Source organism: Centroberyx gerrardi, chromosome 15 (genome assembly GCF_048128805.1).
Source record: "Centroberyx gerrardi isolate f3 chromosome 15, fCenGer3.hap1.cur.20231027, whole genome shotgun sequence".
NCBI lineage: Eukaryota > Metazoa > Chordata > Actinopteri > Beryciformes > Berycidae > Centroberyx > Centroberyx gerrardi.
The window spans coordinates 13217293-13238691 of NC_136011.1; the positions used below are offsets into that span (position 1 = coordinate 13217293).

Below are 21399 nucleotides of genomic sequence, written 5' to 3' on the forward strand. Positions count from 1 at the left end.
AAAAAACAATCAACAGATCAACTGATAACAAAATAATCATTACCTGCAGCCCCAATTCTGAACCTTCTGACAAAAGTTACATTTAATGAGGAATCAGCAAATCAGGCCCCCTCATCAGCACAACCTCAGACCAATTAGCATTAGATTTCAGTACAATTTTCCCTGTATGATACAACAATTGATATCAAATCCCAAATGTTGCCTCATTAATTCATAATTCATTTCGCAGGTTTGTGGAGCACTGCTGTGGTAAAGCAGTGCTCCACTGTGTGATGGAAAGCTTGCCAATTTTATTTTGGAATCGGGAAGCAATGTCGGGAAAGCAGGCAACATATTTTGTTGACATCATCTGGGCCTTGTTCCTCGTGCACTGGGTAATTAATCCAGGCTAATATGATATTAGCCGGTTCAAATTATTTTGCTAATCCTCATCCGGCAAACTTGGTTCCTTGAGCATAGGTGGCGGATTGATTTGTCAAACTTGGATGCAGTCTCATTCAGTCTCAGTCGCATCTCATTTTGTAATAAAGGGAACATGAATAGATAGTCGAAAACATGATCAGCAATCACATGATTGGCTGGCACAGCATCATTTCTTAAAGCGATGGCACCATTTTTACTTCGGCAAAGAGAAAGGAGTCAAATTGTCAACAAACTTATCCAGCTAACTCAGTTATCCATATGCGAGGAAAGGGAAGAGTTTTGAACAAACCTGTGACATTTTTATTTTGTTCTCTCTTATGCAACTTTGTTACTTTGACTGGACTTCGATTTTTTACATTATGTTTTCATGATGCTTCTTTCTAGGCCAAGTCTCCTTTGAATTCGAAGATTTGTAGTCTCAATATGACAAACCAAGATAAGATTTTGACAGCATTATTTTGTAAGATGCATTATGACTTTATGTGGGACCTGCCTTGTCTGACAGCAGCCACTGCTTTACATGCATCCTGTCAGCAATATTCAATGAAACCAACATTGAAATATTACCTTTGCTGAAGTTAAAAAAAATCTCGATGTTTCCAATTTTGAGAAATGTTGACAGCCATAAGCTGAGAAAATACCTTATAAGGGCATACCATGTGAAGTAGGTCTAATTACTAGCCTGATGCTACATTAGGGCACGAGGCAATCAATTCCAGAGCCACCAACTGGCAATGCAGCAGCAAACGGTAAGCACATCTCTACACTTATTCATTGTAATTAAACAGGCCTCTACCTGGCATTTTCCAATGTCCTTACCGGCTCATGCCAGCTAGAATTGTTTTTCCAGACTGTCACAACATCTTGATGAGATTTTGTACTGTGAGAAATCTACTTGAAAACAGTGTATTGGCCTAAAGTTGTCATGCCTTGCACAACATACTGAATTAGGCAAATGGAAACAGACCTATACCTAAACTCAGACAGACAGCTCTTAAGGGGCAGATTAAGCATTGTCTGTGCTTCAGCCGGTTGTCCCATTAGTCCTCTTTGAAGTGTTGCTGTAGTCAGTGAATACTTTGTCATGTCCAATAGTTGGTGAAAAATGATTTTCATATGTTCAAACAAAAAGATACGTTTTTGTTCTACCCAAAATGCACAGCAGTAAACACCAAAGTTAACCACTGGTGGACAGGACATTGTAACAAGCGTGCACTCACTTAGAATTTAAAAGAGGGGGATGCCTTCTGGTACTTGCAGCTAGCAGATATGCCTGAGACATTTACTTAACAAGAAATTTAAGGTGCTACATGTAGCATTTTAACATTAATAAATCATAACCACATTAATTTTGACACATTTGTATAATTACCATAAACAAATGAGACCATTACCAAGAAGACTGGCAGCCTCCATGGGCCTCTAAATCGCATTTTACATTGTCTGCCATCAGGTCGGATTTCATAGGAAATCTGCTGGACTGCTTTACGGCACAAACCAGGAAGAGGGTCACCGTGTTTCCAGCGCAAACGGAAACAAAGTTTTCAGAATTTCTTGCAATGGCAGATGGTGGAACGTTTGAAATTGCTATAGGGGAAAAAAATCCCTTCCAACATGTTCATCCTCTTCAGTAAAGCAAAAGAGAAAACCTTAGACTGAAGAAGCAAAGATCCTCTTTACAATAGGAAGCAACGGGGTTTATGGAATTGTGGTCTTCATTATCACCTTCTCTCTTTGCCACTTTGTGTAACTTACTACTAGAGGGGACTTCTTGCACCTCCCAAATAGGACAAAATGCATTCACAAACCAGACAGTGCCACTGCCTATGGTTGTTGAGCATGCTTCTGTCTGGTCCCCAATGAGGACCAATCACCACTATGCAACTGAACCTTGGTTGTCTCCTCACATATTTATTTATTATGAAGAAGGTCTTTGGTTCCCAGAACATCATGTTCCCTGTCCCTCAGGGCATTCAATGCAATGCATGAATATGCCGATCTTGTGCCTCCACAGACCCTGTACTGCAGCCTTAAAAAATAAATCACACCCGTAGGGCCAATAAGCATTTCCATACTAGCTGTCCCCAGTCTACCCTTCAGACATATTTATGTCATGTTTGCATAATTATTCCCCTTATTTGAACCCCGTACTTCCCCGAGTTCTCTCAGGGCATTCAAGGGAACAGTCGCTGTTGCACTTAAATTGTTTCCTTCATGGAGCCAGTGTTATATGTAATCTATTTCTATAACAGCCTCCACATACATGTACATACCATAAAGGTAAATTTGTGTTCTAGTTTTAAGTGTGTCATGAACTGTAGTATAGGCCTAATGGTTGTAATTCACATTTCCCCCAACTACAGGATCTCATTTCCCCTCAAGCTTTCTGTATCGTGACCTAACTTGTTTCCCCCTTTCATCCATTCTATTACAGTCAAGAGATGTGGAAACTTACTGCGAGAGCTTTAGATAGCCTTGTGCGGAAATCATTGAGAACAATGGTGACAATGTCCTGGTGGGGGATGTACACATAGCCTGCTTTGAGGTACACTTTCCTTGTTCGCACCAGATCCAGGGCATCCTGAAATGGAACCTTTAAAATAGAACAAGAACAGAAAAACTAAAGGATTGGAATATGTTATGCATTTAAAAAGATGTACACATTATTATTCAACATATGTGCATGATCGTTGTATGGTCAGAGGAATATTATAATGGCACTAAGGCCCAAACCTTTGCACTCCTTCATTTTGGTTGCTTGTAACTTTTGGTTAATTAAGGATTCTAACTTATTCTACTGCTGTTCTATATTGCAAGTCTCTATGGATAAGCTTGTCAGTACAAGACATATTACTGTAAAAAGAGAACAGGTGCACAACAGTGAGTGAGCATTAAGATGTTTAGTTCACCAATATTTCAGTCAATGTTAATAGGTCAAAATAAGCCCACTTTGAACAGAAAAAAAAAATCCAACTGATGTGCATTTTGTTATCCAACCAAATTATCTCAGTGCATTTCTTTAACTTTAAGGCAAGGTACTGAATGCAGATGAGAAATTATATAACCTCCCGACTTAGTTGGGTTAAACTGCCTCAGGGACAAAGATTTGCTCTACATTTCATATCATAAGCTGGTCAGTCCCAAAATGACTAACAACTGGCCCCGAATCTAATTGTCGAAGTAGTGGAAGGAAGAAAGAACTTGACAGAGCAAACCAGACAAAATCAGTGCTTTACTTTTCTTTCCATCTTTGGAAAGCAGAGTGAGCACTCACTACCCTTAGCATTTTTTCCTTGACTGATACAGTAGGACAGCTGTAGACAGATGATGGGAGACGCAGGACAGAAGGCTCTTGCGGTATTCAGTCCAAGGCCAGCAGGGTACAGATCGGATCAGAGGCAGGAGTGTTCACCACTGCACCATCCATGGGTGTCCAACACTTTTTTGCCAAAGGGAAATTGAATCTTTCAGTAAATTCTGCCCATCTTATTTTACAGTGGAGGTCGGTGGGGAAAATTACCTAAAGTCCACAATCTATATTCTTACATGTAGTGGTGGGAGGTTGATAATTTTCTTAAGACGCTGGGACCCAAATTACATAAAGGGACTCACACTGTGATAAAGTATTCTGAAGCATATTTTGAAAGAAGAGTCAAGGTAGGTAAGTGGCTGTTCAAGCACCTATACACACAAAACAGCATGTTTACATGAACTCAAGGCTGTGCAATAACTGTAATGGGTTTGACCTGAAATTACGTTAACAAAAACCAGGGACACAAATTAAATCAGAGTGTTAATTTATCTAAGTAGTCAGCTTACCTGTTGCACAACAACATTACATTTGTAATGTTGTTGTAACCTTAAATAGAAAATCCACTCCAGTACAGAATCCATGTTATTCCTATGATGTTGGACACGTCTTTCTAAATTTATGAGCATGAACAAGTTCCTCTCAAAAGACTGTTGACGTAATCGAGAGGCAAATCCTGGAGCTTTTGATACTGAATGGAAGAATGACTTTGTGAACTGTGTGTGACAGTAGTCTGAGTTATTTAACAATAACATGGGAACATTTTCTGGTTGTCTGTTAGACACCAATATAAAATTTCAAACATTCCATGAATACACAAAGTTAGACCATTTCACTGTCTTGATGACATCACAGAATCAAGGTTTGCTTCTCTAACTTAGGTGGGTGTTCATGCTTACATGTTTTGATTAAACCGTATAGGCATGGAAGGAATGTCATGTATAAAATCATAGGAATTTCATATCTGCAATACGTTTTAGGGAGGATTTTCTCTTCAAGATAATGTTTCGCAAACAACAATTACTGTCAACCATGAATCATTTATATGGTTCATGCTACACTTTCTCAGTCAAAAGTACCAAACATTCTTAAGCAGTCGCAATGAAGAGAGAGATGATTTACTCACTTTGTAGAAGTCTTGGTCCTCCACAGTGATTCCACTGACAGCGTAACTGGAGTTGACAAGTTTATCCGACAGGGCCTTCTTTTCCTCGAGACTAATCTGAAAAGTTATTGATGAAGATGATGGATTTCAGTGAAGGGCTGCAAAGGCAGAACTGTCAGTGTTAAAACTTTGAAGGTTGAGGCCAAGGGAAACCGAATAACATTCATAAAATGAATGCATTGTTTTGAGAATTAGTTAAGGCTTTGTAATACATTAACTTCACTATTTAAAAGAAACCAGAGTGCTTCACAGATTCTTCAAAACTGAAGAGCTGCATTGAAGCCAAAGACAAATGACTAAAGTGATTTTTCGTCATTGTAACATTTGAAATTATTCAACTACACTGGTTACACTCATGTCAAGCTTTTGATGAATGTTTGATTACACAGTTCAAGAAACACCTTAATCCTGATTGTGAATAACTTTTTGAAAAGGTGTTTTTGGATGTTTCATAATGTAACCATTATTGTGAAAGGCACTAAAATGGATTTGTGTTGTCTTTTCATTGCAACATTTTTCATGTTCATTTTTGGGTGCAGTGACTAAGAAAGAGAAAAGTTTCTTGCAGTCGCTTGCCTTTGTAAACAAGCCAAGAGGGGGACAGGGAGAATATTTTATACCCTCCTGTCCACTGCTCATCCTTCACTGCCCATGTGTTGAGTTCAGCAGTTTTCACAATGTATTTGCAAAAGTTATGCTCATAAATGTGCAGATTCACCACAAATTAAATACAGCATCCTGATTCTATAAGCACTGCATCAAAAGTAGATCAGTCTTTATTCAGGCCCTGAGCAGTTACTGGCATTGCATTACAATCACTGTGGCTCAAAACAACCAATTTTGAGCCAATGAATGAGGAACTTGACCTCCCCCCCCCCCCCCCCCTCCCCCCTTACTCACCAGTTTGGGGACATTATTATATGGCCAAAACATAAAGAACTTGAACAAAAAGAGCTGTAGCAATACTCAGAATGAACTTATACAGAGGCCATCTCGTCTCGAAGCCATTACCAAAAGAAACTGATAGCTATGTATTAAGGGAAAACTGCTTTGCAGCCATCATATTCTAACCTACCTACTACCATTAATTTTCCAATAACAGGCTAAAGGCCATTACATCAAACTTGCAAAAAAAGAAAGCAAAACAAAGTGCTAACTTGTTGATTTCAATATATGAAAAGGTCATTCTTAGTGTCATTTCAAGGCATTCTTGATATTTCTTATCGAGTTTTCACTCCATCAGTCAATGTATTTTTTTGTTTCAGATTCTTCGTTCATAGGGGTGCTTGTCAAAACGTCTCAATAACATGAAGAAGTTTCTCACTCAGTGAGGACAGCAACTCCCAAAGACAGACTGTAACTTTAGGTAACATTAGGTAAGAGACCTGTTTTAAGAGAAATAATGTTGCAGTCCGTCTTTTGAGAGTTGCCGTCTTCACTGAGTGAGAACCTTCAATAAATTACACTTTGTGTTGATTTGGACTTGTTCATCACTGTGTTTTACAAGCAAAAATTGAGTACTAATCACCCCTGAGATATTACGTGTTCAAGTCTTTGACAAAAAAAAGGATTGATATTGTAAACCAAAACTTCTTTCAATATTCAACATTTTTATCACTCTTGCAGGACACTCTTCATATTATTTCCAGATACATAAATTGGCCTATTACTGTGATCAAACAGCTCCATCTAGTGAAATATATTTGAAATACAACATACAACTGAAAGCTTTACTCAGGGATGAGCAGCTGTGGTAGTGATGAGCCTTTACCATCATTCTGAATTTACACTCTAAAACTGAGAGTATTTTGTTTTAAGATGTCAAATTAAGGAATATTGTTAGAACAGATTTCAATGGATCTCCTTCAAGTATTAAGAGATCCCATATGAATTAGGATTACATGGTCTATTACACCCCATTATGGGGTAAATTTGAGGTTACCATGACCCAAATAACATATTACACATGCATAACACAATTTAGTGGGTCTATATCTACTAAGTAATGTACCTCAATTTGTGGAAATGTTTATTACCCAGTCATGCATCACAGCAAAGGAGGTTTGCATTATGTTTGATATTTTTGACTAGGGCTGTTCCCAGCCATCTCTAAAATTAAATTCCACAGGTAATTGCTAGAACAGGCACCAAGGTAAAAAGTAGGTCCTCCCAAATGTGTTCAGTTTTCAAAATGGGTTTTTGCTCTTGCTTCTTTTGACAGCAGAAAGAAGCTTTTGACTTCACCCTTTCTGTAATGTTAAATATATACAGAAATGGCCAATAGGAAAATGGATTGTTTTTAGCCAACTCTTCCTGCTCTAAACAACTTTTAAAAATGCTAACTGCTTGTAATTGATATCCATTTCAAAAGTACTTATACATATGCATATACAGAATTTTTTATATTATTGTTTATACAAGTTAGTTACAGCAAGGAAATGACTTGTCCATTCTTTAAATTGAAATGCACTTGTGATTTGTTTAAAGGCTCATTCACACTCTACGTTCTGAATGGACAGGATCTATATGGATCCGCTCCATACAGCTTGTCGTCTTGTGCTTTCACAGTACACACTGATCACTTGAATTCAAGAATGCTTGGGCTAGACACGAACGGTGTAAACAACTGAACTGAAATGTATATATATATATATATATATATATATATATATATATATACATACACATACATACATACATACACACACACATATATATATATATATATATATATATATATATATATATATATATATATATATATATATATATATACATACATACATACATACATACATACATACATACATACATATATATATATGTATATACATATACATATATATATACACATATATATATATATATGCCAGCAAACATTCTAGTATTGACAGGAATTATGCTTTTCAAATATTTTCACTGAAATGGCAGACAACTCTTTGTTAAGGCTACATTCAAATAAATGGTATAAAAAATAGACTACCAAAAAAAAAATCTTAAAAAAAAGAAAGAAAAAAGACTCACCGTATCATACTCCAGGTTATTTCGATGCAGAAATTCAAGTTTGTATTTTGGAGACAGGTCATTGAAGCGGTAGCGGAAAAGGTCAACTTCCTGTTGTATAAACCACCGCCTCAGATCCTCCCTTTAAGATCCCATTGGAAATGAAAACTTTTGTTCAGTTGCAGTTGTCGTGAATTTAAATACCCTTTCCACAGCATTTTTTTTTTTTTACTATAATTTGATAACACATATTCTGTAGAAATGATAACACTTCACTTACGTTTGGCAGTAGGCGAGCCTGAGAATGAAGTGGGAGATATGATCCTTTCTTCGTTTCTCGTACTCACTCGGTCCGCTCTGAGTTTTTTTATCATCCTTGATGGGTTTAAAGAGTAATTTTTCAGGACTGAGATTTTTCATGACATAACTAATGGTTTTCATCTCTCATTACTTCCTCATCATTTTTGTTGTGGTGCTGGGGGCAATTTTGGTTTTGGCTTGATCTCCATATTTTGGTTCCAGTTTAAGTTGCTGTGTTAAAACTGTTTTAATATGGATAGTTCATTATGATAGAAGCACTAACAGTAAACACTGATCCAATACTTTTTGCACCTTGGGGGAAAATGGCTCAATTATAACATGCTTTTATTTTTTTACATTTTCTCAAGTAGTGGTGGCAATTAGCTTGCTTTGAAGGCCAATCACTGGTAAATAAACATAGAGGAAACACTGTGCTACGTAGCTTTGGGGTAGGTGTTGAGATAGACAAGCACTAATAATAGATTGTAAATGCAGTGCTGCATGCTGTTTTAAATATGATGTGATGTAGAGCTAAACATACTCACAGCCTCTGTTCTGTAAGGAAAGTTCAGATTTGAAAACTCATAATCCAGTTTCTTTGAGTACTGCTCGGATGTTTTCACATAGCTCACTCCCAAATTCTCCACCGTCTTCAACACTGCAATAGCATTAAAAGATGACATTGTAAATGATCATCAGACAGGTTTAACAAACTGCATTTCATAATGGCAGAAAGGACACACTGCTTACTGTCTAATATTATAGTTCTACATACCCTTGAGAGTATAAATCTCATACATTTAAATATCAGACTGGCATGAGAGCTAGGTCTTACATTTCAGTCTTTCCACAGCAAATGTCTCGAATTCGGTGAGCGATACGTTTTCAAGAGGAGGCTGCCCATAGAATTGCAGACAATGTCCATAGAGCTCCGTCTGAGGGTTGGTAATGCTCTTCCTCCTCCTGCTGGAAAACTGCATTGTGCCTGAAGGTGAGGCAAAACAAACATGTTTAAGATACCAAGTTATGGGCCAGTAGTCACCATGCTGGCATGTTAGATGACATGTTGAAATCCAACAATTCCAATTTGGTCTGACCAACCAAAGGGTGCTGGGAATCATCATTTAATTATACCACTTACTGTAACTAATTGCACTTCATTTATTCATCATCATCATTTCATTTATTATGTCCATGACAGTACTTAGGCCTACTGTATGAACCCATTTACTAGGACAAGCAACTACATGTTTTTGTCTATTAAGTGCAGTAGTTAAAATTAAATAAATTAGCCATGTTTTTAAATGAGTAACAGGGCCTCAAAATGAAGACCAGTTAACTATCAAGCCAAAGCGGCTGTTGGAGTAGACAAACTTACTAGCCACCAGCTAAAACTGATCAGTGTTTGACTGGTGGCTAGAAATAATTCTCCAATTCTGGGGCAATCTCACATGCTCCAGTTATTGACTCAATATGACAATCTCCACACATCAATTATTTCGCTCCTATCAAACTGCAGCCATTGTGCTCCTAATTTGCCCAATCTATGAGGAGATTGCACATAAGCTTTATGTAATGCTAGTAGGTTAACAATTCAATACGTTGTAGTTCGCTTTAATCCGTGTCCTGGCCAGTTTCCAGGTTGAGTCCGCTTGGAGGAAAACCTGATGATAGCTGACGTTAGCGGGTTGTGTTTTGGTTAGACTCGGTCCCCAGCCTTGACAAGTGCCTTCACTCTTTCTCCTTGTCACGTATAAAGGCTATAGCTGGACCCCGCAAGGAGACTGGAGTTAGTCTGTGTAATAGAGACCGTTTAGTTTGGTCACAGACTGAAAAGTCTAACCCCGACCCCGGCTCACTTGTCAACAATACACAGCCCCAGTCACTAACTAGCTAACGTTAGGTTAACAGAGGTAACGTTAGCCAACATTAGAAGAAAGCTACACGAAGAACAAGCCAATAAGAATCTATTCGCTCGTGACATTAAGATAACTAGCTACGTGATTTCACCATCAAAACTGAAATGCTGTGACTTATCATAACATTACCGATTAGGTGATGAAGTAGCTTCTTCCCAGTTGAATCCCGCCAAACGCCAATGCGTGTGTTCTTCAACAAACGCGGGTAAATGATGACGTTTTAGCCAGCTAAAGAAAATGAACCAATCGTGTATCTACCTCTCACACTAACGGCTTCCTTTTAGAATGTGTGGGCGCTCGTTTAGTTGTTCGGTACGCTCCGTCTTATTAGTCGCTGCAGGACCTCTTTGCGGATAAGGAACTACTTAACGGTGTTGTGTAATAAAATCCGACCAGTCTTGTTCCCGAAGGCACCGCGATTGAAAATGACTTTTGACCCATGTATGTTTTGTCCTCTATATGACCATTCTTCCGCCGCTGACCTGTGTGCAACAACAACCACCAAAGACATTCTCTGCAACATAACCAACGCACCCAGAGTCACTCTACCTCAGTGCGGAAGAGCAACGGCTCGCCAAAAGCTTCACTACAGATGATAGCTTCAGGTGCTACTCGTAAAGGTTCCCACTTCAGATTCATTTCGACGTAACCCCTTTGGGCGCAAGCCTATAGTGGGTTCAGACATGATTGCTTTATTCATTAAACAAATGCAAAGTCCCCAGGCCATGCCATCCTGGTCAGCTGTGTGGAGGGTCGTTAGACTTTCATTTAGTGTTTGACGACTTTAATGATGTGATTAATTGTTTGAACTTCTCAACAAGCATGCAGTGAACCAGTCCTGAGCCTACTGAGAATACACCAGTGGGGGAGTCTTGCACCTTGGGAGCATCCTACAAGTGTGAGTGTGACTCACAGGATGTCAGGGCAGGAAGCCAGGGGAGAGGTGTTGAGATAATATCCCCACTTCTATGTGTGTGATTACAATGAACTGGATGGCAGAATGATGGGTGTGAGATGATCAGAACCAGAACCAGACTGGAGCAAAAACCTTACCTGTAAGAAAGAAGATAGCTGGTGCTGAGCTTCAGCTTGTGCTTGCTGCTGGGCTCCCTGGGCATCGTTATAATAGTGTCCCCAACATGATTGTAGTGGCCTACTGTGTTTAATGACCTCACGCATGAGAGCAAGAATTTCAGTCAGTTTGGGTTCCAGACTGAAAAAAAAACTCTGCTTTAGAGTATTTTACACCATTATTTTAAATGATTGCATTATTTAACTGCAATTTGCTGTGACTGATCCAAGATGGCAAGGGTAAAGATTTCTTACTTGTGGATGCTAGGTGGGGATGCAGGCCTTATTAGCCAGGCATTATTATTATTATTATTAGTAGTAGTAGTAGTAGTAGTTATTATTAGTACTATTAATAGTAGTAGTATTGTTATTGTTGTGATTTTCTATAAATCCTCAAAGGGGAAGCTGTCTTTGCTCTTTCCCCCCTCCAAACAGTGGTCAGACTGCAGGGTCAGCAGCGCCCCTAGAGCTGGTGGGGACTCACTGTCTGGCTCAGGACATTTTGGCAGGGCGAATGCTTGCTTTTCACAGGGGCTTGAACTTGGGCCTTGTGGTCGAAGGCCAGACTCCATACACAGCACCACCCTGCCACAGATTATAATGAGTCTCATCAGACTACTGGGGTAATACACTTAGTAGAGCGTTAATGTGGGCTGGATTGTTGTTGTTTTTTGTCAGATCATTTGCCATGCTGCATTACTTTTATGTGTGAATAATAATAGTGACAGTAAAAAGCAGCAACTTGGATATGTTCATGCATTCAAACTTGTTTGAAGCTGTCGACATGATAGACGTTTTACATAGATTTTGATTGCTTCTGATCATCTGTTTCACACTTCCACACATGCACTTAGTGACACATTTGAGTTAATGTTTTATAACATCAAAAACGCAGTGTCAACCACAAATGAAAATCCAGCAAGCAGTTGCATCCTACCGAGTTGTGATCACAAATGACTTATGTGATGCAAATTATTCCTTTTGTTTGTTTTATTTGAAATGAATGTATCATTCCAGCACCTCACTCCAGGTAGGCTATTTCTTTCTTGTTGATGTCAGAATTTAGGAAGTCAGAGAAATCGGGGTCCATCACCGAACCCTGGGTTCTCAAGTAGTATGTACTACCTGATATCTGAGGTGGACGTTATTTTCAAGTGGTATTTCTTGCCAAAACCAAGGCTGAACGGTATTTTGAAATGGGAAGCACTCATCTACCGTCTTTCCCATAGGTCTTGAACGCAGCATCAGACCCAACAACCTGATTGTCAAGCCCACAGTAAATATTCATGGCTTTACTACGGAAACTTGTAGTTCTGTTTGTAGGTTGTAAGTGCACAAGTACGTGCGTGTGTCAAGCACTTGTGCACTTACAACCTAGAAACAGAACAAAAAGTCTCCCTAAGGTTCGTGATTCCTGTCAGATCTTTTCTTGTTTGCTCTGTGATTTGATGAGATCATGGGCGCTAGATAGGACTGAAGACTGGTTTCTGTGTTTATTAGTGCTGTCATCAGTTCTTCTGTCACGTAAGCCACAGAGCCAACATATGAACATAAATCAAAGTTATTGAGAAAATATATCAGTTATGAGTTTACGTCATACAGTCGTGACTTCCAAACTACAAACGTTCCCAAGGCTTGTAGTTCCTGTTGACTCTCTTGCTATATACTCTCTTTGGCTTTACCCCTTGGCAACTAACGTTAGCTAGTTAGCTAGCTAGTACTCTCATGCGCAACGTAGCTGGGATGGAGGGCCGCGGATAGATATGCATTTACATAACCTAAATGTTATAGATTTTTATCCGATGTTGACGATAATTAAAATGTATCTGTCGTTGTGAAGCGAGACAGATTTGGTTTGTGCAGTTGTCAACGTTAAAGGTGGAGCAGAAGGTTGTTTTCTCTGGGAACAGTCGCTAACCTGAGCTAGGTAACGTTAGCTAGGTTAACATTCGCCCCAAGTGACTAACGTCTCCTCTCGGCACAGAGAAGAGTAACAGTGAAGACTCAGACATGTGATTGTTGGTTAGCTCGCAAGCTAGCTAATCTAACGGTAGCCAACTCCGAATGAATAACATTTTACAGGTAAGACATTGTCCTCTCTTAGAGTTTGCTAGCTCTTCATTCTTGGCCAGCCTTGTTTCCTCTAACGTTAACTGTTAGTCAACGTTGCTAACGGGCTACCAGTGGCAGAGTTAGTACTTTGAAGACCATCGCCTAGAGTTCCTCGGTATCTGATTTTGGGGAACGAAGCAGAATGAAAAGTTGATTGAAGACTTCTGTAATCCCCAAAAAGCTTGGCGTTACCACCTACAGGAAAAGTGGACAGGAAAATAAACAAGGGCAGACATAGTACACCATGTCATTCATATTATTTCACTGACTGGCCAAACGCATTAACGTTAATGATGCACCGTGAGTGTGTTTCTGTGAGGATGAATCACTGTCTGAGAGGTGTATTAATCTCCTAGATATCTTAATGTATCCGTGTTTCACTTAAATGTGTAGTTTACAATACTTAGTATAACCTACCAATGGATTTCGCGATGTAAAAACTAGGCCTATATTTCTATTTTCCTTAAACTACCTCCATGTCTTTAAAGTTTGGTTACGTTTGTGTTGAGGTTCTCTGAGTGGGATAATGATTAGGCTGAATTAGCATAAAAGAGCAAAATAATTTCACATAATGTGTAACCTGGCTTTACAATGTTGTGAATCCAAGCTGAAAGAAGGTGGTGCAGCCTTGAGAGTATTACTTACCTAGTGAGGCAAGTAGCTAGTATCAAGTATCTTGAATCTTCACTTAACAGGAATCCTCTACTTGTATGTTTTGTCAGTTTTATAAGTTGGGCTTGTTATGTTTATGTTGTTATATTTAGGCTAGGGCCTACTAACGCGTTTACTGAGGTGACATTTTTGTTCACCTACAGTTGGTACAGTTACATTTATTTTAATTCATTTTATTTTGCCTGCATGTTAAAAAAAAACAACTGTTGCATCCTGCACCCTAATTGAAGTTCATGAATGATGTCTAATGCTGGGATACACATTGTGACTTAAATCAAGACACCAGTCATGCAGTATGTTTTAAATGTCCACAAGGCACTGCATTACCACAGTATTTAGCACACAGGGCTGCACATAACAGCCGTGGGTGACCCAGTTGCTATGTGGAGTCTGCTGCTCTCATGGGTAATGGAAGAATAAACAAATTGCACAATCACTCCAAACAAGTCCCCTCTGAACCTTACAACAGCTGGTTCTGTGTCAGTTTGGGAGGTGAACAGACTTAAAAGTTTAAAGGATAATTCCAGCCATGGTGGATGTTAAGCCCATTTTTCAGAGTGCATGCTCTCCCTTGTGAAATTTGTGTGGGTTTTTTTTTTGTGTGGTAACGTGCAGCTAGAGGGTACCTGTATTTTCTCGTAGTTGATGACAGACAAGCTTTATCATTATGTCTGACTGATTTGTGCATCTGCACGTCAAATATTAAACTTGGCTGACTTAGCATCTTAATCTAATCCATTTCATAATATCTACTTTCAGGCCGAAATATTGTGCTGTCTATGTTGGGGTTTCCGATATTCAAAAATGTACGGCCTAAGCAAGTTATGGATGAAACTGGCTGAGTTAGTCAGTTGGAGAGGTATTTTGTATTGTTTTATATGCTGCTACAGTGTTTTGCCTACTTCCCTGTTTCAATGTTTATATTTTGCCTGACATCATAGACACGCCTACTCTTGTCTTGTTCATCCAATAGACTCTCGTTTTGCCAGTCATTTGAAGGTAAAACATACAAAATGAACACAATTTTAATACGATAAGAAACATGAACTCACATTGAATTTCTTTTTGTCAATCTGATCCAGTTAACATTTGGAGCTCTTAATTCAGGGACAGTTCAGTCTTCATTCAAGTCATAATGCAAGATCAATTAAGCTAAGGGAAAATGGTTTAGCCTTTAATTTTGGCTTGACCTTTAGGCTAATTCCTAAAAAAAAAAAGAAGAACTCGTAAGTCTTGTATATTCCCTAAACAATAGTTTAAATTTACAGTTTTAATTATTCTATCTTTCCATATGCTTATTTTGTTTGTTTTCCACATGCATTTCAGGTGGTGTATGTGTTCCTGTAGTAGATCACTGAAACTGCCCAGACAGAGTGGAACTGAGAAAGCCAACCGGACCTCGCCACCATGTTGGAGGAGGACATGGAAGTGGCCATCAAGGTGGTCGTGGTGGGCAATGGAGCAGTTGGCAAGTCGAGTATGATCCAACGCTATTGCAAGGGCATCTTCACCAAGGACTACAAAAAGACCATCGGAGTGGACTTTCTGGAAAGGCAGATACTGTAAGGAACTTGAGTCACAGAATTTAGTCATTCCACATATATTTCATATTTAACTCCAGGGCTCCAGAGCACAATGGTTTGGTCATATTTTGTTGACTGTTATTTTTCTGATGATGCCACTGCCAGCAACGGTGTCTCCTCTATAATTGAATGTAGCAATTTAATGTGCTTGGGGGTAATTTTAGTTTTGGTTCCACAGCCATTCCTGTTTCAGCTCTACTTATGGTTCTAGGACAATTTGAGAAACTATATTCTTAAAAGTTAGAACAAGACTACTTTTGTCTTGGAAACTATAAAGGTATTTTAATTTCACATTTTCCCTGGCAGAGGTGGTAATTTTCTTGCTGTGGAGGAAGAAACACTGCACTAAAACTTGTTTTTGATGCCACCAGTAGCAAAATGTTTGCCAGTTTCAAAAAACTATTATTCATAATTTTCCCTTAAAACAATGCTTTGTTTTTGTTTTGTTTCTTTTCTAAAGAAATGGAAAGAATATTCAGCAGTTTAGAATATGTAGGTATATCATGTATCAACAAGACAAAAGTAATAGGTTAATGTAAGTGCTATGCCTCTATATACGTATAGAGGTGGTTTGCTGGAATGACGGTTCCAAAAAAATGTATTGCTGTGAGAAAGAAGCTGTTATTACAGTGGGATGACACTGTGGCTATTTGCCTTAGTGCAGCTGCTGAAACAGAGTGGGGCCAGTGATCTTAGGGTGGAGACTCACTAGAGGATTATCAGGCCGATTTCCACCAGATTTTCCCATCCAGATAATCGGAGGGGAAATCCTGATCGGGAGCGGTAGTCGGCAAAGATTATCTGTTAGTGTGAGGGGTTTACAGATTTAATCTTAACCACTCTAATCTACTAGCCTGGCTAATATGACCTCTCTGATAAAGCCTCACCTCCAGTTCTAACTGCAAAGTCTACAGCCCACATTGACTGTTTCTCTCCAGCCATGATTTTGCCCAAAATCTCTTTTTTTTTCTTTTCTTGTGCATATTCATTCACGTTGCATTAATTTGCATATTAGTGCATATTAAGGCATATTGGCTTGCGCAACTTTCTGTGGGATTAGTGAACTCAACGGGATAATGTCAGTTATTAAGTGTGTGATACCATCCTTGTCTAATCATCTAGTGTTAGCATATTTATGACTGAGAGACCAAGCGATGCAATGCGCTTTCAAAATCTGTTCTAGTGTGTCCCCAACCGTAGCTAGCAACTCTTATAATTGCTGTGTAAAACTGCACAAGCAGATGTTGGTTCTCCCCTTTTTCATGGAGATCTGGGTATGGGGCTCATGAGTGCAGGTCTGGCATATGAACATGAATATTACTGATAAATCAGGAAACTGCTAGGTCTGCGAGATAGTTGTTGTTATGCATGGCTGTAGAACAATATGTATAAGTCATTTTTCTCCCATTGCTTGCTTATCGTTACAGTGTAAATGACGAAGAGGTCAGATTGATGCTGTGGGACACCGCTGGTCAGGAGGAGTTCGATGCCATTACCAAGGCCTACTACCGTGGTAAGATCCCCCACCACTGTGAAATATGGTGCCGCTCCTTTGGGACACGATCATCCTTAGCTCGGGTTCGGAATTTCCCTGCGGAGGATCAATTAAGTATCACATTAATATTATTAGAAGAAACTGTAATTAAGTCGTTTTTAAAATCACTAATAGCTTGAAAACTTTAATGGTTGATTGGTTCTCTCTGTATTCCAGGCGCTCAAGCATGTGTCCTAGTCTTCTCCACCACAGACAGGGAGTCCTTTCAGGCTATTGGCAACTGGAGGGAGAAGGTGGAAACGGAGGTTGGAGATATTCCCACTGTTCTAGTGCAGAACAAAATTGACCTCCTGGATGACACTGTTATAAAAAAGTAAGGGTTTTCAAGATCTTGTACTATTATCTGACAATTCCTGTAACGATGACGTTAATACTGTCTTGCATTGGCACAGTGAATGTAAGGCAATTGTATTTTAATAAGGACAGTAGTACTGTTCACTGCACTATGCTAATTGTTGGGATTTCTGACTGAATTAATATGAAGCATGAAATTGAGTAATTCTGTATTTTCCTCATCTGCATTGCAGCGAAGAGGCAGAAGCGTTGGCTAAAAGGCTGAAGTTGAGATTTTACCGGGCCTCAGTAAAAGAGGACCTCAATGTCAATGAGGGTGAGCTACTGAAAATGTTATTCAGATGAAATTATGATGTTCTGGATTTTGACAATCTACTAACGTAATAACATGTCCACTGGATCTTGCTTTGTAGTTTTCAAATACTTAGCTGAGAAGTATCTGCAGCGACTCAAACAGCAAACGGCAGAGGAGCCAGAGGTGGTCCACACAACAAGCAATAAAATAGGTAACACATTTTCTGTTCATCACCTCTTCTATTACCTTTTTAAAGGATTTTTTTCACCAGGGTGACATTAATGACAAATCTCATATTTCCAAAGGTGTTTTCAATACCACAAGTAGTAATCTCTGCAACCAGAGCTCCAGCAATGGCCGAGAAGTCATCACTTTGCGACCTAACAAACAAAGGACCAAGAAGAGTAAAAATCCCTTTGGAAGCTGCAGCTTAGTCTAGATTTAATCATTTAAATTTAGTGCCTGCCTCGGGTAATGTTTGTAAGCCCAGATTGGTCAATGTTGTATGCTATGGAGGGAGCCACATTCAGAGACCAAAGACTGCAAAGAGTGGGAAATGCTATTCATTTGATAACCTGATGTTTAATCTGTATCCTAAGCATTTCCCCCACCTAGATGGTTGAAAATCCTTGGATTCAGCCTTTGATTCCCATCAGTGTTGTGTGCACAATACCTGTGAACGTTTGTGAGCTCTTGGGTTCTCCTTGTGGTTTCCATAAGTAATACAACTTAACAAATGCAATCTTGTGGCATGAATTTAAAGCAAAGATCCGCCCTAAAACAGAATTCACAAGTTACTCCTATGGTTCATAAATAGCTTAATCAGTACAGTGTTTGCTAGTATGAATAGCTTTCTCTAGACAAAATGGCACCTGGAGCTGCTCCACTGACAATTAGGACTCGCAGAATGTTTGTTTGTTCTTGTAGCTTTGGGAGAATCAAATCCAGACCAAATTGCCTCGTATTTTAGGAATAACCTGAATCCAGTTTTAGGGTGGATTTTCCCCTTCATGGCCGAGGAATTTACTTCATGAAACTGACAATATGAATTGGTATACAATCCTCTCAGCAAAATATGTAACGGGAAAGGTTGCACTATTGTTCACTGAAAACATTTGTTCATGTTCATGATTTTTACAGTTACCCATTCCTATGTTTGACTTTTCACCTGTGCAATATGTTTGTATGTATTGTAGGAGATACGCAGATTATTTTGTACCATATTTTTCTAACTATCAATAGAATATGGTTCAATATATGCTGTTTATCGTGGACAAAACACTATGAATTATTAGTTAATTCTTTGTGCAAAAGTATTTTTATACGAATCATGACAGTGTTGAGTGATATGTTCGCTGAAGTGTTTAACACCTTAAAGTTGACATAGTGCCAAATTTCATCTTTCTGTCCTGTAATAAAATGTTAAGGCTGCAGTGATTGGATGTAACATGAAATTGGTAGAATGGCTCTTATGTATAACCAAATATCAATAACTATTAGCACAAAATAGCCCTCTATATGTCTGCTTACACTCCGCTTATTTACAAATTTGTTAACCAAATGCTAGGACTTTGTGTGATGTGGATCACATTAATGATTCTCTGAATTTGCTCTTTGAGCCGTAGTACCTCACATCATAATCGGCTATAGCACTATATTTTTAATTGCAATTGTTTACATTTTACATACTTTTACATGTAACTGTGCTTTTCCTCCAACATTACTTTGGTACAGTTTTGAATAACACATTTCTTTAGTCCCAGAATAGATATGGGGTTTCAGACTGACTCAGTATATTTGTGACCTATCGACACTAAACTTGGTAAAACATTTTTTTTATTTAGTTTTTTGTTTTATTTCTTTGAATATTATTTTCTGTTATTTGCATGTCATCCTGCTCTGTTGGACTGAATAGGAGAAGCAGTGGGACGCTGCTGGTTGAAAAGACTAAAAGCTTCTAGGTTCAGCAGTGTCCATCCCTGTTCTTCTTGGGAAAGACACTAAATCCCTACTTTCTCAACATGTGCTGCGAAAAGCTGGCCATCAGCACTACTCCTTTTGCTCTTGACATGCTTGTGTGTGTCTGGATATGCAAGAAAACTATGTTCCTTATTACACTAGAAAATCTCCCAAACTGATGCTCATGCCTCATTAGAGCCAGCTGTGCACTGTATGTTATGCCTCGTCTGCATCATGCCTGTTATTTTCACAATAGATTCAGTTTTGTTTTCTTTTCAAAACCTCAAATATCTGAATCATTCCGGTCTACCAAGCACAATGGAATATATGGTGATGCGGAAAAGTCCTTTACTAAAATATTTTTTGAATTATTACTGGCATTTCGTTATTAATAGTTGCAGTTTAAAGTATTTTAACTCCAAATTTGAACACATAGGACATTTTGGAATACATGTGCATGCATGTTTTGTCTTTTGAAAATGTTCTGCATCTATATTTCAGTCCTACAGTAGAAACATTTCCCAGTTTCCACTGAACTTCATTCCCAAGGGGTTGGGATGGGCAAGTTTCTGCTGTACTGAATCCAGACTCTTTCATTTTTTCACTTCATAGCCGATAGTGGAAATCTCAACAGGTGCTTAAAATGTGTGTTCTACAGTTATACCATTGGTGACGACATTGTTTCACATTTCAAGCTTTCTCCATCAGTTGTATTTAGGCAATGTTGCAGTGCTGTTTTGGAAAAAAAAAAACGTGTGGTATAATTTTATTGCATGCAAGCCTTTTGTTGTTGTTTTTTTTTCCACATCAGTGAATGTTGAACCATGGTTACAATGCCACAATGCCTTGTCCTTGTTTACATTCTCATCCATTGAGCAGCGATAAACGTTTTAATCCCTCTTGCTGTTTGTTTGAAATTGCCTGTACAGTAAATATTGTAAATTTATCTTTATTTCCCAAGTTTTCTCTTACTTGTAACAATGTGTTGACTTTGCCTTTTTTGCTTTTTGATTGAATGGATTTAGCGCACTTTATCAATAAGATGACATACATAGTCTCCTGAAAATACCATATATTTAACACATGAAACTAACCATACTGAAGTGCTGTCACTCAGGTGTGTCCTCTTGTTACTGTACTGTTCCACAGATGCCTTCATAAACCACTTTCACACATTCATGTAGAATGATTCCAGTCTTACAGCTCCATCTTTAACAGAAACAATACAGTCTTAAGTTTTGTTTTAACAGTTATAAATGTATCTCATCTTGAAGGTGTGACAGCTGTACACCTGATGTTACAAATTTGAAGGTAATCTGACATAAATAAAACTTTACTTTTTTCTCCAGCATCCGGTGTGTAATTTCAAATTACAACACAGGCCTGATAATGAAATGTATAAGCAACCAAGGTTAAGTTGTTAAGACTAAAACTACCAACAAACATTTGAACAACATTTGACTGACAAATGACTTTAATAAAATGGCAGTTTTTGAGTGTGTGTGTTGCATGTCTTGCCTATGTGCTTTCAGCCACAGTCCTGCTCCATGTCTGTTAAAGTTGATTTTTAACATAATGAAGTTACAGAGGCCATTGCTACATAATTATCTACAGTCAACTTCTTGGTTCTGGACAAGGGACAGCAACATACAGTAGCTGTTGTAAAGTTCTACATAAACTCCACACACACATCACAGCTGTATTTACAGGATCGGCCTCATGGCAATTTATCACTCAC

General features: G+C 38.6%; 2 protein-coding genes across 3 annotated transcripts in view; one reads left to right on the forward strand and one right to left on the reverse strand.

The window, feature by feature from the left end:
* The window catches only part of prim2 (DNA primase subunit 2), a 40424-nt gene extending 30100 nt beyond the window's left edge, over nt 1-10324 (reverse strand). The window contains exons 1-7 of the mRNA XM_071913523.2: nt 10250-10324; nt 9037-9186; nt 8747-8859; nt 8182-8276; nt 7923-8043; nt 4860-4955; nt 2879-3016 (exon numbers count right to left, since the gene is read on the reverse strand). Coding sequence (XP_071769624.2) covers nt 2879-3016; nt 4860-4955; nt 7923-8043; nt 8182-8276; nt 8747-8859; nt 9037-9181 — 708 coding nt within the window. The 5' untranslated portion in view covers nt 9182-9186; nt 10250-10324. The remainder of the gene's footprint in view (nt 1-2878; nt 3017-4859; nt 4956-7922; nt 8044-8181; nt 8277-8746; nt 8860-9036; nt 9187-10249) is intronic.
* A 2570-nt stretch (nt 10325-12894) lies between these two features.
* Nucleotides 12895-21120, forward strand: rab23 (RAB23, member RAS oncogene family). 2 transcript variants are annotated; one of them, XM_071913182.2, is made up of 7 exons: nt 12895-13273; nt 15302-15537; nt 16986-17071; nt 17270-17426; nt 17641-17723; nt 17821-17913; nt 18008-21120. In XM_071913182.2, the coding sequence occupies exons 2-7, from the start codon at nt 15383-15385 to the stop codon at nt 18139-18141; spliced, it is 708 nt and encodes a 235-aa protein (XP_071769283.1). In that variant the 5' UTR covers nt 12895-13273; nt 15302-15382; the 3' UTR covers nt 18142-21120. The 2 variants fall into 2 exon arrangements, with proteins under 2 accessions (XP_071769283.1, XP_071769290.1); XM_071913189.2 differs by lacking the exon at nt 12895-13273 and adding an exon at nt 14742-14834.
* Nucleotides 21121-21399: the final 279 nt, after the last annotated feature.